Source organism: Anneissia japonica, unplaced genomic scaffold (assembly GCF_011630105.1).
Source record: "Anneissia japonica isolate Jap-2015-1 unplaced genomic scaffold, ASM1163010v1 scaffold287840_len1291095_cov163, whole genome shotgun sequence".
In the NCBI taxonomy this organism is placed as follows: Eukaryota; Metazoa; Echinodermata; class Crinoidea; order Comatulida; family Comatulidae; genus Anneissia; species Anneissia japonica.
In genome coordinates this window covers 191,724-209,812 of record NW_022728493.1, presented here as the reverse complement: position 1 = coordinate 209,812, position 18,089 = coordinate 191,724, and the positions used below count along the sequence as shown (strand labels likewise).

The following is an 18,089-nucleotide window of genomic DNA, read 5'->3' as shown; positions in this document are numbered from 1 at the left end:
GATTTGTGCGAGGTATCGGCTGAGATTTGTGGAGTTTCAAAAATTTCTCTATGTATAGTGGAAAATGTAGTTGATTACAAAGGTTACAATTTTTATTTTGAAGACTGCATGGTCTAGGAAGTGTACATTTTTTTATGGGGCAAGTTTCCAAGGGCGGCTTTTCTAGGGGCGAGTTGACTGCCAAAGTGTTGCCAAAGAGTATTGCCAAAGTGCGAGCCAGCGTGGTATTTGATCACAAGTGCGAGACATCGCAAGTGCGAGCCAGCGAGCCATGACGTTACGACAATAGATACGAGACGTTACTCGAGTTGTGCGAGGTATCGGCTGAGATTTGTGGAGTATTATTCAAAAAACAACTATAGGTCTAATAATGAATTATTTTGATGTTAAATAGACAATGTTAGCTATCAAGGAGCGACGTTGTTTTTCATTGGGACCTTCGTCCCTTCAAGGCTAGGCCTATACCATCCTAGCTAGTCTAGGCCTAAAGTAGGATAAGGCTGCATGACATGCGGACATTGGTACGTGTTGGTTAGTCTACAAACGTCGCCTAAAGTAATTGATTTTACCCGGCAGAACGAAAGAAGGAAACTCCGCTTTTCAGTCGTCTTAGGCCCTTGTTTTTTGACAAACAATGACCTTTGAAAGGTCAAATTGCTGTCAAGAATATGAATTGGCTGCTTTGCAGCAATAAATAGAAATCTTACTGGAATATCCTAAAACATAATACTAATTAATGATTATATTGAACATATTTATCGGTAAAACAGCTTTTATGTGTAAATTCAAACAAATCTTGCTTCAAACAATTACACGTGAAGACGTTAGATCAGCAGCTATTTTCATTCATCCGAATTGAGAGTTGGACGATTTGGAAAATTGAAAATATTGTTTGAAAATGTCAAATCTAATTCATACTTGGCAAACATTAAATATATGTAAACTTTTACCTGTTTACTTTCTACATAAGTTCAAAGGTTAGCAATTGCAACCAATAAACGATTTAATCCAATTTTTATAAATCTGGATACAAGATGCAGAACCAAAACAATCAGCATCAGGGCCGCGACAAAGATAACAGTGCATGACGTCACTCTTCTAACATATATGTACCTACCTTCGGCATTCATTATTTGTCACCCGATCTTAGTCTTTGAAATTTCTCAAGGTTGACAGGTATAGGGTAGGTTTGGAAACTCCACATTGTGTATATCAACCAGTCACAGCCTAGAATTAAACCTTAGGGCTCATAATACCAGACATGCCAACCACTCAGATTTCAGCTACTTCAGTTACTCCGTTTATTTAAGCAAAACTCATCACTCCGATTTTGGGTTGAAAATCTCCGCTTTTTACGCATTTTGGCCAGCTGAAATAAATCGCGCATTTCCGAATAAAAATGATAATCTAAGATTTAGATAAAGAACAAGACCACTTCATTTCGTCCTGAAAACAGCGCTCTTACATATTTTATGGCTATGGCACCATAAAACCTCTATCATGCCTAGGCCTACACGAGGCCCACGTACGCAGCATGCTAGACAACGCCTGGAAGGCTTGAACTGAGAAGTAGGCCTAGCCTAGACATCGACCTGCAACAGTCGCAGTGTCGCATCCTCCTACCTAGCCTGATTTCAATGGTATCGGATTACCGACTCTTCAGTGGTGGAGTACATAATGGTTTGATTAGTAGCAGTTGCATCCCAAACGCAATATAGAAGATGACATTTTCAACACATAAAAAATTGTTAAATTTCGGCCATTATCCATGACATGCGCCCTCACAATGAATGAGTATTCATATTATTCTTAGTATTCATATTATAACAAGAAATATATTCTGAAATTTCCTCCAAATACAGAATATGACCCAAACAGACCCATTTTAGTTATAATTTGTACTTTTGAATTGGTACATTTCAGAGCCTTGTCGAATGGGAAAAATTTACACTATAGGGTTCTTACCGGTATTGTATCGGCGGGTGGTCTACCCGTTCGTGCAGAACTACTGTAGGCTTTCAAAAAACCATTGACCTCTGATGTTAAGACCTAAGGTACTGTATTATGCAAATGATGAGTCTTATCAAGTTTCCCACGCTTTAATTAAGAAATGGACATTGGCGTTGGTACACTGCATAATGTTGTCTCAAATTCAATTAATGAAATGATCGAAGAAGCTACAACAATAAGCTTCATAAAACGTAGGACCTACAGTACATTGAAAACTCTCAATAAATCGCAGATGTGCATTTTGGCTGTATAAACCCAGAATAAACTTTCATTCATTTGGTAATGGTAGTATAATGGTAGTATGAAAATTTACCATTAAGCAATGGTACCACGATCACGTATGTATGCGGCAGACGTATGGCGTGTGTTGAAACAAATAAGGAGCAATCAAAAAGAGATTAAATGATAAAGAATGCCCCCTGCTGCTAAAGCATGCTGCTTTTGCTCCTCCAAAACACTGCAATTTGTTGGACTATCAGCGGATATCAGCAGGCGGTGCGCGTTTAACACCCGTTTGGGCAAGAACTGGAAATGGCTGTTTCCCGACTTATACCGTATTAGACTTCACAAAAAACTTGCCCGAACGCACCCTATAAATACTGTATTTTATTGTATTAGATTTTATTAAACTAAACTGATGTTGAAAATTTAAGTTTATTGTATTAGATTTTATTAAACTAAACTGATGTTGAAAATTTAACGCAGTCCGACCGTCTAGCGAGAAATGGGGATTTCCCTGGAGTAAGAATATGTTGTTTTTCATGGCATTACCAGACGTTTACACACATTTCCAGTTGTTTGATTGTTTAATAATCAGCCAATACCTGCTGCTACCTTTGGCTTTTGCCAAGGAAACCCAGAGCTGTACATAATATTGATACAGTAGGTACTGCACAGTACTAGACCTGCACCCTAGGAACTATAGTAATTAATGAATATTTATACCTTACTAAACCACTGCAACTGCCTCTTAGCCTAATTGTGTGTCAATCCTCAATGCCATTGTTACCATCCTGAAGGTATTAAAATACAAATCCAAAAAAAAAAAAAATACAGAGCAAAAAAAAAAAACTGAATTACGATATTGATTGATTTACCATGGAAATACTGTAGTGTGGTCATGTGACATATCGTTGAAAAAACATAGAGTGTTGTCAGTGAGAAAGCATGAAAAAAAAATGTTACGGTTTAAAAACAAGCATGCAAACTTGAAAACATACACATATTAAAAAGGTAATGTTAAGAGGAACCACAATCCCCATCGGTCTGGTTGTTCAAGTAAGTGTGGATGATTGCTGCACACTCAATTTAATGATGACATTTATAATGTGGATTTTACACTAAATTTATCTCTGGTGTAGTACAGTACTGTACATTATGTATAATGGTAGCCTGTTAATTCCATCATGAAACTTCCACAACTGGATTTGTTGTTAACTTTTTGTCACATAGAATATAATGTCTTTCAAACTGTAGTGACATTTGAACCTGATTATTTCTTTGACGTTAATATATGCACCCAAAATATAAAAATCACATTTGAAAAATAATAAATAGGATTTTAGGTAGCCTAGATAATGTTAAATGGATACCAAATCAGTAGATTTTGACAAAATGAATTCATTTTAAAGATTCAGTTGGAGAATTTTAAGGGTGAGTGATAGGTAAATAACATCTATAAACTAATATAATAAGTGAGGATTTTAAGGATGGAAAAGTGGGTTAGTAAGGGTTGGTGGTGGGCTATGAATTGGCTTGAGACTGGATAGAAAACTTCAAGGCTGGGTGGTCCCTGCCCAACTTCGACTACCATAACTGCATCCCTGCATAATAGAAAAATTTGGAAAATGCTACATTACTGTAAAAGTATACAGTACGTTTTTATACTTTAAAACAATAATAAAAGAAAATAGTATTACTGTATATAGGTATAACTAATAAATTAATGAAGTTTTGAGTCTTCTAATGCTTTGTAAATAATAAATGTGTGCATACTGCAGGGTGTACATAATTTTATGTACAGGAACTGATCTCTTTAAAATTATACATTTTTTTTCTCTCTAGATCAGTTTACAGTATAAGATACAAATTAGCCTAAACTAATTTGTCCTAATTTGTAATTCCCCTTCCCCTAAACCTTGACTCGGAAATATCGGATTTGTTTCCGGTTTTTTTAACATACTGTTAAAAGAAACGTGACTGAAGTTAAGACCAACAAAATTGTATTATACAATTTTATTTACTCATAAATTTGCTTCTTTTTACAGAGCTGCTGACTGGAAACTTGATCAACCAGATTGGACAGGGAGGTTAAAGGTCATAGCAAAAGGAAAATCATGTTTTGTCAAATTAGAAGATAAATCAACAGGTAGGCCTAAAATTTTACATTTAACTCAATTTTATAAAAATCCATTGGAAAAAGAATATTGTCCTGATTATTATAAATCGCTTGCCCATGAACATCTTGATAATTATCTTGACATCTTCTAATTGGCTCATTTCGTATGTTCATATTTGCAGATCTTACTGTTTTTGATGTCATCTTTTTTATTTATTTATTTTCATTTATTTATTTAGTTATTCTTTTTTTATTTATGTATTTATTCATTTAATTATTTATTGATTTTGTTTTCTTGTAAATTTTATTTATATATTTATTTTTTTTAAATTTATTATTTTTTAAAAAATTTTTTTTATTTTATTTTGTTATTTTTATTTATTATTATTATTATGATTTTTAATTTGCTACGCTCATGCTAGGGTCAAATTTTCTTTCGTCAAATTGGCGAAAGGTTTTAAATTTTTTCACCAAATTGAAAATGCTTTAGCCAAATTTATAAACCAATGAAATTTCAAAAAAATGGTTCCGTAAATGAATTACTTGCTTATTTATGTCTTATTCATTTGTAACCAGTCGTAAAGGCGGTAATAATAATATATTAATGATTGAACAAACGAAACAAAATGATCGTTTACGATATGTGAGACAGGTGGCTACCGGACCTGCTCTAGTTTAGGCCTAGGCCCTAATTAGGAGAACAGAGTGCATCACTTTTTGGCATTACAAGCGACTGCTATTTCAAGTACTGTTTCATACAGTACAGTAGGCACTACCTGTTGTTTTTCTTGACAGCATATCAAATGTAAATATCAATAAAATTAATGCTTTTGTATTATTTGACATGCATTTTCTGACTTGTGTACTCTTTCCAAAACACAACCCCTTTTTTCGTCGTCACAATGACCTTTCCTGTGGGCAGAGAGCGCGCCTCCGAAACCCTGCCCGCCAATTGGTTAATTTCTTTTTCAGGGGTGCGGTGGTGGTGTGCAAACATGTGCTTCGATTGGGATGACGTCAGATTGCCCGAAGTTTCATGTGCTTGACACTGGAACAGACTCAGTGTAAGATGGTGAAGATTTAATTAAACAGACATATTCAGACAAATAAAGAAACCCTAATGGTTTTATTTTAGAGAGAAATACTGCATAAATAAATCTAACAAATTAAAATTTCATTCTTTAAAAATTTCCTCTGTAATCAGTGGAGGTGGAAGCATTTGTTGGTTGGTACTATGTGAGAGCCTCCAACAACCGCAGCCCCACCACGGTTAATAATAATAATATGTCGTTCCTTTAAAAAGCCTCTAAGCGCTTCACATTACTACCCCGGTCATTGGATCAAACACGTATAGAACACATTGAACACCAAATTAAATTATTAAGTTAAATTATATTATTATTCCAATATATTGCGGCTAGTAATCAGCGCAATTGTGTTGGAACCTACCAGGTACCCACTTGTACTCCTGGGTGGAGAGAGGCAACAGTAGATAAAGTGCCTTGCCCAAGGACACAAGCGATTTGCACAGTGAGATTTTCAAACCCCCGACCTCAAGGTTGGGAGTCCAAGCCACAACCGATGCGCCAACCGCTGGGGCTGATGTTAGAAAATTTTGTAAAATTTACACGTCTAGATGCTCGGAAATAGCACTCAAGTTTTTAATTTTGTTAATTTTTTTCATTCATGATTTTGCTGAAGGCAGAGACTGCGCCTCCGAAACCTTGCCCCCCAATTAGTTTTTTTTTCTTTTCGATTGTGATGACGTCAGATCAATTTCATCCTCTAAACATTCCTCCATAATCAGGGGCAGCGGAAGCATATATTGATTGGTACGGCGTAAGAGTCTCGAATAACCTCAGTTAGAACATTTTGTAGAATTTACATGTCTAGGTGCTCGGAAATAGTACTCAAGTTTTTAAAACGCCAGGCTACTAAGAAGAATAACCCACAGAAACATGCTTTGAGTTTTTTTCTGGTGGAAGGTTCAACTTCGATTTTGTTTAAAACATACTGGCGTGTCATTTTAATCAATTTATTATAATCTCCATGGCATGTCATGACAGTTCGTTTCACAGCATGTGGTAGACTTACGCTTGCTGTTTTGTTAACTGATCGTCTGGTTTAAGAAGTTGATTTGGATGTAATAAGTTGGTTTGGACTGAATAATACATTCGGAATTAGGAGAGATTCAGATTTTCAGAATACATGTATTATTTTTAGTAGTATAATAACCTTGTTTTAAATAATGAAATCGCCAAAGAAATATCGTTTTAAGCAGGCAATGATCAGAATGTTTGCTTCAAAACTGCCCATGCATGTCCATACGCATACCCAGAATGATTTATCTATCTGAAATTTTCTACAGTACATGAACTTGACAGTGTCTGTACTGTAAATCTGTAATGAACATGTGGATAGGGTCGTCTAGGCCTAACCTAGACGAAGATTAAATTTGTTTACAGTATATAAAAATTTGCTTTTGTCATTTTGGCAAACGATGCACATTTTTTCTGCGCCAAAAGGTATTTCATTTCGCCATTGGCAAATGGCTAGCGTGAGCATAGATTTGTAATGATGCCGTAAAAAAGGAGAACCACTTGATAGTTTTTATAACTTTTTTGCAGTCTTGGAAGGCAGCATCATGTCTTTGTTATGTTTTTCCAGAAATTAAATGTAAATTAAATTTGAATAATACACCTAAATACAGTTGATCTAATCCTTGTCATTTGATTGGTGGATTTCATATTATATGACATTGTTACAGCATTTATTGGCCCAAAAGCATTTGATTTGCATCATTCTTCATGAGAATTTAGTTCCATCTGATGTATTTTTGTTCATTCCATTTTGTCCTATTGCATGCCTCCACCTATTACAACTTTGGTTGATGAAAGAAGGTGGTCTGTCCTTTCAGAAGAAAGGTAGACTTAACTATTATTTTCATAAAATTTCAAGTGAAAAGGGTCTGTATTTTAGGTGTGTTATAAAATAAACAATGAATGTTATATTTGTGCAATGGAAAGAATATATTCATTTGTACTGATGATGCCTGTTTTTTTCACGTTTCAAATGAGCAATTTTGGTTTTATTAAAAGACAATTCAAATTAAACTAAACCAAATGAAAACTGATGAAATTTTGCAATCATAATTTTTAATTTAGCATTAAAAATGTAATCAAATAGGGTTTAAAATGAAATGGTGGATTTCATGAAAGAAACTAATACTGAAAAATGTTCATTGTTGAAAAGTATAAAATGAATGCTCTAAGTTTACTTGCATTCTTAGTGATCTTAATAATAATAATAATATACTTGAGCAATTGACAGTGCATTCAAAAGAAAACATTTAAAAAAGCAGTGTGTAACTGAGAATTTAAATGATTTAATGGGACTTTGTGCAAATATTTTCATATTATTGTAATGATAAAGCTATCAAATCAAACATGTACAAAAATGGTGGCTGTCATATCATTGTTCATAAAATTTATTTTTGTGTTTTCTACATGGCTTTTTTATGTTAATCTAAATATAATATCCCAGTCTTGAAACCGTTCACTTATAGGGCTGCCTGTACGAATTAGGCATCTGTGGATAATTGGTCTCAGTAGGTCACGATTCATGTCGATTGTCAGTGTAAAAGTGTGCAGAATGCAGAATTAGAGTATGTAAAACCTTCTTTTTTAAACCATTAAACTTGATTTCTTTGTATTGATATTTTTGTAGGTGAGCTGTTTGCAGAATGTCCAGTAGATGCCCATCCTGGTATGGCTGTTGAAGGTGTAATGGATTCTAGTAGATACTTTGTGCTTCGTATTCAAGATGGAACAGGTATGCGCATAAAGTATTCTCAATTTCTTGAGGGTTTTTTTCAATTTTATTTTCATTTATTGTCATTTTGCCAAATTTTGAATTTTAACTGGGCCTCTTGGGACCCGCAATAACCATAGTGCCACATGTCCTCATCCCCTCATGTGAGGGTTATTTGAGGAGTTGAGCGATTACTCCAGTTAAAATCCATCGTTAGCTACAGATGTGAAGCTAGCTAGGTCTTCAGTACAAGAAGAGCCACTGCCATTTGCAATTTATGAGACGTTATATATTTTTTAAATATTTGATTGCAGGTAGGAAAGCTTTCATTGGTGTTGGTTTTGCAGACAGAGGAGATTCTTTCGATTTTAATGTTGCTCTTCAAGATCATTTCAAGTAAGTTCAGAAAAACATACTGCTGCCCTCTAGTGTTGAGTTATATTAACAGTTCAATAGGTTGTTTCTATAGTGAGCTGGTTATGATCTTTATTGTTAAAAGATGTACCATCTCTCAAAAAAAAAAAAATTTTTTTGCTGATATAAAGGCCTTAAATATAAAACACTATGTAAAAGAATCAAGGCATTATTTAGCAGTGCAATAATTGACAGGAGTAATACAATAATTAGCAATTAGTAGAGCTGCACATAAGTACACTAGCGGAAAATTATTATACAAAGGTTAGATTTCATGATTGAAAAAATTTCCTGATTGCCTGCAAGGCCCAAAGGAAATTTTTGAATGTATTAAATCTGACCTAAGTATTATAATTTTCCCCTAGTGTACTATGTCCAGCTCTGCTAATTGCTTTAATCACTGTCTTTTATGTTAGTTTTGCTGTAAAAACACCAGCTTACACTTCATCGCAGTGTGCAATACATACTGTACAAGTTGTTTTCGCCATTTGCACATGAACCGAAATAATGTCAAGCCGAGAGTGGACTATGAATTGAATTGAATTGAATTGAATTGATTCGGCATCAAAAAAGAAAAACATTACAACCATTAAAAACATCAATCTACAAATTTACAACAAGATAGATAAATAGGCCCACAGCCACAAGTTAAAAATTGCAATAAAATAATATTATTAAAAATATTTTTAAAAATATTGCACTGTTGGAGATATTGGGAGTCATGGTGATGGCATGTGTCGTATGGGACAAAATTAATAGGATAATTACTTAGAAATTTATTTATAAAAAATTCTATAAATCTTGCTATTGCATTTAAATAATATTAATGGACTAAAAGTTGAACATTTTTATATTTTAAAATTTGGTTTTAGGGCAAATATTTAGGATTTTTATGCGACATAGGGGACATGAAAAAATATCACCATCTAAATAAATAACAATTTACTCTGCTAAATAAAATCACATGATCAGGGGTGAATGTTTGCTTATACCCCATCATGTTGACTGGTAACATTAACAACTGTGTATAATCGATCTATTAGTATATAATGAATAGGAAAATGAATAATAGTTTGGAAAATTGTAAAAACCAAGAAAATTATTGTATTTGTATAAAATGTTTTTAAAATGTATTTAATTAAATAATATTAATGAAATATTTCATGAAAATCTTGATTGTTCTGAATACTATTTTATTTGGTTATGCAATTCACCCAAATGCATATGTTTTGATGATTATTTGATTTTACTACATTTTTGACATTCTAATACGGAATCGCCCTACAGTAAATACTGTATCCTGAACCTTCTGACATTTTTAGAAGAATCACAGAGCTTTCAAGTTGAATGGAACTTCCGTAGCTACTACGGATGTTTTCTGACGTACAGAAATACAGAGAAAGACCGTCCTAAAAACCCATTGTGCAACGTCCATGATAATGAGTTTTCCATCAGGATCTAATGCATTATTGGCTTAAATTGTTCCTGGACAACTTCAATTTATTAGATTGTTGATAAATTTTTGTGAGACCAAAGAAAAGTGAGCTATACAGTAAATCTTTATCAGTACACTCTTCTGAGATTATCAAATTTTCTTTGAAAATAATCTGTTGTATGCCCATTGTCACGATGTGCCTATATATGGTCATGCTATGATGTCATCATGACCTTAATTAGACATGTTACATTTTTTTGGTCAAATTAACAGGGCTTTACAGGTTTTCTTGACATTCCACAGCTGTGGTAATTTTGACAACCTGTATTTTCCACTCAAGACATAAGTCATTTGCTGCTAAGGAATGTTCCTTCTGCTGAAATTTTTCCAGAAATGGATTTTACCAAATTTAAAATTCTGGATTAATGCATAAACCCATCACATAGGCCTGACACACCTGTTCCTTAAGTCTTATTTTAGCCTTATTGTTCAGTTTTATAGTTTGATTGAAAGTCTGGAAGGGTTCATTAACATAGAAGGGAGCTGCCCAGACAAGAGAAAAAAAGAATGACAATTCATTGAATTTGCTTTCTTCCTTTGGAGTTAAACAGCTAGAAAACAATGGGAAAACCTCTAAATTTTTTCTACAAGTTTAGAAGCAAGTCAAAACCCATAATTTTAGATGTCACTTTCTAATGTAAATTTGTGTATCAAATAAAAATTATGACGTACACTGTAATAATTGGCAGGAATAGCTTAGAGGTGAAATTTTAAGAAAATGTTGTTTGTTTTTCAGATGGATTAAACAAGAGAAGAAGATTGAGGATGAACAAAAACAAGCTGCTTTAGACCCAGGCCCAAAATTGGATTTAGGATTTAAGGAAGGACAAACTATTACCATCAATTTAGGAGTACGTTTCACAACAAAATATAGTTTAAACCAACAATTTTTATGTCTTAGAATGTAGCCAAAAATGTATTGAAATAAGGATAAATAAATAAAAAATAGAAAACTAGACTTGCTATGTCTATTTGTAAAACAAGAAACATAATGTAATAAAAATATCGAGCATTTGTGGCGCGCTGGTATCCGTTCGCTTGTTGACTTTTCCACGCACAAAATCAATATTTTTTTATATTTTTTTTTTCAAGACTATGCATAGAACCTTTTGACATAATGAGAACTGATGTAATTATAAAGTAAAACAAAATCACTTCAGGCACTATAATAATATTTTAATTATACATTCTTTTTTAAAAGTGTTTGCCAAGATTTATGTCTGTTTATTATTATGTTTTAAGACTAAGAAGGCAGCAGCTAGACCTAGGGGATCAGGAATGTCAGGAGGAGCACCGGGTTTATTACCACCTCCTCCAGGGGCTAAAGGAGGCATTATAGCGCCACCACCAACTAGGCCTTCCAACCAACCCAGCCAAGGTGTAGGAGCTTTCGGTCCACCGCCACAGCAGCAGCATAGCCAACCAGATATATTAGGTAAGAAGTGTGATAGAGATGATCAAAATAATGGAGCTTTCAGCTAAGCCACACCCCTTCAATATTCTTGCTAAGGTCCCACAAAAGATGGTGTAAATGTACTGTGAAGAATGTGAGACGACACCTGTGTTTTGGCGCAACATGTGTGTTATAAGTAGATCATCCATGTATTCTTGCCCTGTCTTGATTGGTCAATTTAAATGACACTCTAGGAAAGTTTTTATTAATTAAAAGGCATTGAAGGGTTATACTACATAATACCTTCAAGATCATCAAATAGTAAGGTATTATACTACACCTTTAGTGTATAAGTAGTAGAGGGTTAAGGCCTGTTTATATTTGTACCGATAACGATAAAAAGCTAAAAAGAAATTTTTCATATAGAAAATAAAAGAAATAAGAGAAGTTTTTACACTAGGACGATTCCATGATAATTTATCTTGTATACAATAACAATAATATTTTGACAAATGCATTTAAATGTCATAATCATGGAAAAAAAGATAAAATTGTAGAAGTAACAATGGTTTTATCGTTTTTCCATGATTATGATGTCATTTGAATTAATTTGTCAAAATATTTTGTTATCATATACACGATAAATCATTATCGAATCGTCCTAGTGTTAAAACTTCTTATTCCTTTTATTTTCTACATGAAGGGCTTAATAATGACTCACAAGAACATTTTTAAAATTTTTTTTACAGGTGGATTTGCATCACAACCAAGTAAACAAAACCCAAACATCGACCTCCTTGGAGGAGTGAGTTCATCAACTCCGCAACAGAACTCCGATTGGGGTGACTTCACAAGTGCAAACACACAGTGAGTGCTGACCGTTAACCCTTTACAGCTTAAAAGACATATTAATTCATTATACTTAATAATACGAGCTCTCCATTCAGTTGTGGCTTTCCTATAGTGTGTGACTGTGGGAATGTAATGTATGGGAAGAAAATAAACTGTAACTTGCAATTTATTGACTGAAATGCATGAAGACGTGGAATAATTCATTCAACTGCTTTCTTCTCCCCTAAGGGTCACATCATTTCCAATCAGCTGCCAAGAGGCACACTTTCTTCTGTCCACAGTGCACCGACGTAACTCCCTGTTCTTCTCAAAGGATGGTACTGCATTCTTTTAGAGTGCACACAAGCCAATTGTGTATACACTGGGCCTATGGTTTAGATTCGCTATTCAAGAAGCTCGGCCATTCGATACATTTCAAGCTGCGAGTCACAAATTATTTCCTACCTTTATTATGTTTACATTTTTGTTTTTATAAGTTATAAAGAGAAAAGTCACAAGCATCTTTGGCATCCTGATATTATTGCTAACTGTTTGTTGATTTTGGGAATTCCTGTTCAAACATGGCTATTCTTACATTCATAATGCATGATTCACATTTAATAACCAAGATATTGTTTAAATGGACTGAAAGTTGTTACATAATTGATCTTAAAAGTATAAACACTTCAATATTGACCACTGGTACATACATATACAGTCATGTATTTATCAGCTTAAAGCCCCATTGCTTATATTTTGCCAAAAAAGTATGTTTTGATTTATTTATTTTGATTTGAACAGTACAAAAAGCAGCAACAGCTGAATGTTTTGCACTGTATTTAAAATTAATTTAAACAATTAACACTTTGACTGCCAGGCCATATTAGTAAAAGCAATATGCCCTCTGCCAATTTGACCAAGTTTCCAGTTGACATTGAGAACACATTTATATACAGATATGGAATGTTCTTCACACTGAAATAAAGAGTAATTCATGAGCTTTAAAATGACATCATACATTTTATTCATATAATAAACTATAGCCACACAAATTTGAATAGAAAACATAACTTTTTACAATTTCACACATTTCATTCAATAAAGATGAGAAAACAGCATTTTTAGTTTCATAATTCCTAAACATTAAAAACCAACAGTTAAACGCAACAATCTGACTTTTTTTTTTTTAGTATATCAGTTATTTATACATACATGAATCCATCATAATGAACACTCAAAACATTAAATACAAAGACGTCCTTTCCTTTAGAAAAATAATGACATGGAACCATAACATCTATGTTTTGATTGCCCCCTGAACTTCCCATAACATTCATCAGTACATCGCCACCCTTCACCTCTATTTCAACACCGTGCGAAGCATGGGTATATGCTAGTTACTTTTAATTACGATACAAGATATGATGATGACATTTTTTTTTTCTTTTTTCTTTCAGGCCATCTTCAAATTCCAATCAAGGAGGATGGGTACAGTTCTGAAAATGTTTCCATAAATAAGAATGGCAACTATTCTGATGAGACTTAATATACACTCATCATGCAATAGTTTCATTAATTAGTCATTCCATTATAGTGTCATACTACCCAACCCATGAATTTTTCCAGGTTAAAGGTCAGAGGTTAATGGTATCCTGCACGTTTTTGAATGTACCATTTTGTACAGATAATAATAGTGCTGGTAATGCTCATTCCTAGTGTCATCTGACATCACTGTTAGAGTTAACCTTTGACATGTGAGTGTAGGAATTGGACTAATTTAGATACCCTACCAACAAAGAAAGGTTCTGTTGTATGCTCCCATTCCAATTGCCATACTTTTGTTGATAGCCTTTGAAGCTATAGCAAGGCAATTTAATTATGGAGCACATTTGATGTTAAATATATTCCTATATTACATGCAGTATGCAGTACATTAAAAAATATAGTGTGCTTAAGTGAATATTAATCACATAAAATTCACCAGTAATTAACATTTATTCACATTCTGAATCACTTTTTAACTGCACCTGATGGATCTGGGAAGCAAAAAAAAAATCATCAATTTCTGATGATAGTGTCGAATGTATGATTTTATAATAAAAACAGTGGTTTATTGAGTGATTTCAGAAGTCTACCTCTTGAAGGAAAAAATATATACTGAAATGCAAGATAATGTAAAATACATATTAGGGAGCCAATACTATAGCCAATAATCGATTCATACTGACCAGTAAACTGCTCCCTGTACTGTTTTGACTACATTATTTTCTTATATTAAATGTTTATTTTTGAAATTTCTTCCAATAAGTCAAAATGTGATAGTTCCAAAATTATATATAGTTTTAAAGTCATTCAATTGTTAAGTACTGTATACAAAGAGAGGTGTCGCATATCATTCTTTTGTGTAAACACCTGGTAAGTGGTGGAAAGGCAGAAGATATAGCTGCAGTAGCTGTTTATATTTTGCATTCAAATGTAATAGACCAGCAAGTAGTTGCAATTATTGGTTAGCCCTCTGCAATGTTTAATAGTATCCGTTTCTTTGTCACAAAATTAAGATTAAAAATGCATATTTAAATATGTATGTCACAATTTCGGAACTGAATCAAGATTCAATCAGTCATCAGATTCTTGATGATGACATAATTAATGTCGAAATATTGAATTCAAAGTGTGTGCCTGCTTTCCACTCGGTGAATTTATTTTTGCGAATCGAAAGTCTTGGTTCATGCGCATTCAAATCTCCATAGGAGTTTTTCGCTTCAGCGAAATCAATAGTTCAAACTGTTTCTACTTTTTGCGAAGCAATAAAATGCGCAAATAGTGTGCTCTCGATTCATGCGAATAAATTCGGCTAATGGAAAATAGGCCTTATAAAGCTTGAGAAACTTTTTTTGTTGTGCTATAATTCCTATTTGGAAATAGTATAGTAGAAATATTTACATACAGAATTTAGTTCTCCCAATAGTATGTATTCTGAAAGTAATTATTATTCAGCACCAGTTTTTTTTTTTTTTTAAAGCCTCTCATACAGTTTTTTTTTTTTTTTTTTTTTTTTTAAATTTGCAACCTTGTATTTTGAAAATATAATTTTATAGCAGTTCATTCATAAAACTGAATTGTAAGACACTTAATTTCTTTCTTGCAACTATTGTTTAGATGGTATTAAATTAACAGTTGTTTGAATTTGAATACTATTGATTGAAATCTGGCAACAGAATTGCCATAGCCTGTACTTCTATTATCGGGTGGATACTCTATTAAAAGCATAAAATAAATACATAAATATTGTTAAATTTTTAAGCATAAAATAAATACATAAATATTAGCAGTGCTTAAGAATATAATAATATTGGGGTCTCGCCCAAAAATTAGTCTTGTGATTATGTTACGTAAAACCTTGAATAAAAGCCTTGGCTTCTTATAAAGCACCCTCGGATGGACTTCTTTTCAAAATTACATTTGCAAACTCAAATGAGGGGCTTCATTCCAAAATGAAAGCTGTAAATTTTTGAATTACTATTCTATGGAACTCGAACTTCTGTTTAATATTTTCTAAATTGCTAGTGCAATTTATTGATAATGACACGCTACCATAATCATTAAAAATAATGTCAGTCTGAAAAGTAAATTATTTTTGCGAGCTGATGATAAGGCTTCTTTTTGAGATGGGCTGGTTAACGAGATTAAGCCCATAGGGATTCTATTCGAGGTTTTACAGTATTTGGGTAGAAGGTTTGAATGGCTTTCCTAAGATACTGTAAGTAGTTCCAGAGATGCAAGTGTTTTAAAATTTCGATGTATGAGAATCTGGTTTTGAAAAAGAAATCGGCCTCAAAGATAATATGACCTATACAAATAATAAGATTAGAAGTACAGAATATGCACGGAGAACACTTTTGTAGTAAAAAATTAGCGTAAAAGGCAAACTATCATAAACTGTAAGTACAGTTCATCCTCAAGTCCTCAATTCCAGATCACTTTAAAGTACCAATGAACAATATTCAATATCTTACACAAAACTTGCCCTCAAATTGGAGACCAAACCACCAGACATACATTTTTTAGGCCAAAAAGGTGGTCTTAAATTGGAAAAAAAAATTAAACACTAAATTTGGAAAAAATTTGAAATTTGACCTATTTTTGTGATTACCTTAATAATGATCTCACAAATGATGCACCTTTGAGGTGAGTCCTCGGATGTTCAAGATAGAAAATGATCTGTATTGTGTGTTTATATATTCATGTGTTTTGTAAAATCTGTTAAGTATATCTACAAATGGCTTATGTACTGATGAACTTGGGTGATCAGTGGTGGATTCAGGTGGGAAGCTGGCCCAGGCTCCCCCTAAATATTATGGGGAAATTTCCGAATTTTTCTTACCTCAGCCCCAACCATGGTGGGGATGAGGTGGTGTAGAACCTCCGCATGTGAAAGTTCCTTCCTGGGCCCCCTCTATTTCGAATTTCTAATTTGCATGAGTGCTGATATAACACTGTAGATGATTGCTCATGATTTTAATGGCTATTTCAATTGTAAATGTGCTCATGTTATTTTGTCAAGGCAAGTGATACTCATGAGTTTTGTAAGTGCAAGCATAGGTGGATTCAGTCGTGGAGGGGGCAGTGGAGACAGGTGGCCTGGGTGCCCCTAAATTTTTCAAAATTAAAGATAAAATGGGTGAAATGAAAATAAAATTTTATATTTTTAGCGTGAGAGTGCCATTTCTGAGCCCTTCTATTTCGAAATTCCTGAATCTGCTAGTGGCTAGTAATATTGTGCTTATATAAACATTAAATAACTGTCTAATGTCGTTGATAATTCAAATATTGTTAGTACTGTATATACAATCATTTTCAAGTTTTGGGGAAGATATGTTGGAAAATAGTAACCGTATGTACAATTATTTTCTGGGAAAAATCACTGAAGGCATGGCTCCAAAGTCTTGTATGTTTTCCAACAGCACCCAAAATAACTAGGAATATATTTGCTTTATAACTTTCAAGTCAATCACCTTGTTATCTCATCTAGCTATTAATTGTCTTTGCCAACCATGTAGGCCAGTAGCAAGAATGGTTAGACCTGTCATCGGCATTTAGCTGGCCATGACAGTGTGGTGTGATAAATAATAACCAGGTTTATTGAAGCTTTTTGCCAACAAGCCACACAACATACTTAGCCAAATTAGTGTCCAATCAGGGATAGAAAGTTTTTGTGAAGTGAAAAATGATAATGTCATGATTGACTTAAATGATTATTAGACTTCAAAATTGTAGTGCTCATCATGAACATTTAGAAAACCAGCAAGTTTGATAGTAATAGACTTTTAAAAATGTTAATTATATTGTTTATTGTTATTTGTTATTGATTAATATTTAGTTGTAAACTGGATTGTTTTAAACAGTTTATCCCCACTAATTTCCATTGTTGACCATTATGATTCATTCATTTTTATTCCTTTTACCATGCCATATATTAAATATGAATAATGTTATCTGTATCATTAGGCCTAAAAAAAAATAACTTGTTTCTTTGCTGTCATCCACCACCCCTAAAATTAGGGGCGGTTTTTTTTTTTTCAAAAAAATTTTTTTTTTAAGATCAAATGAAAACCAATTTTTCGTCGATTTTGGCGCATATCCGTGTTACATGGAAATTTTTAATATTTAAAATTTTTTTTAAACAAAAAATTGATTGTTTTTAAAAAAAAATGGAAATCGCGCAGTTTTCACAATGTTTCTACGATTTTACAAAAAAAAAGGAACTTTTTTCAACCCGCCCCCCCCCCATATTCAAA

At 33.3% G+C, this 18,089-nt stretch overlaps 1 protein-coding gene across 1 annotated transcript in view; it reads left to right on the top strand.

The window, feature by feature from the left end:
- The window catches only part of LOC117114149 (adaptin ear-binding coat-associated protein 2-like), an 18,995-nt gene extending 1,364 nt beyond the window's left edge, over positions 1-17,631 (top strand). Inside the window, exons 2-8 of the mRNA XM_033257706.1 lie at positions 4,278-4,378; positions 8,075-8,179; positions 8,473-8,554; positions 10,804-10,918; positions 11,310-11,502; positions 12,210-12,327; positions 13,749-17,631. Of these exons, the coding sequence (XP_033113597.1) occupies positions 4,278-4,378; positions 8,075-8,179; positions 8,473-8,554; positions 10,804-10,918; positions 11,310-11,502; positions 12,210-12,327; positions 13,749-13,791 (757 nt within the window). The 3' untranslated portion in view covers positions 13,792-17,631. The remainder of the gene's footprint in view (positions 1-4,277; positions 4,379-8,074; positions 8,180-8,472; positions 8,555-10,803; positions 10,919-11,309; positions 11,503-12,209; positions 12,328-13,748) is intronic.
- Positions 17,632-18,089: the final 458 nt, after the last annotated feature.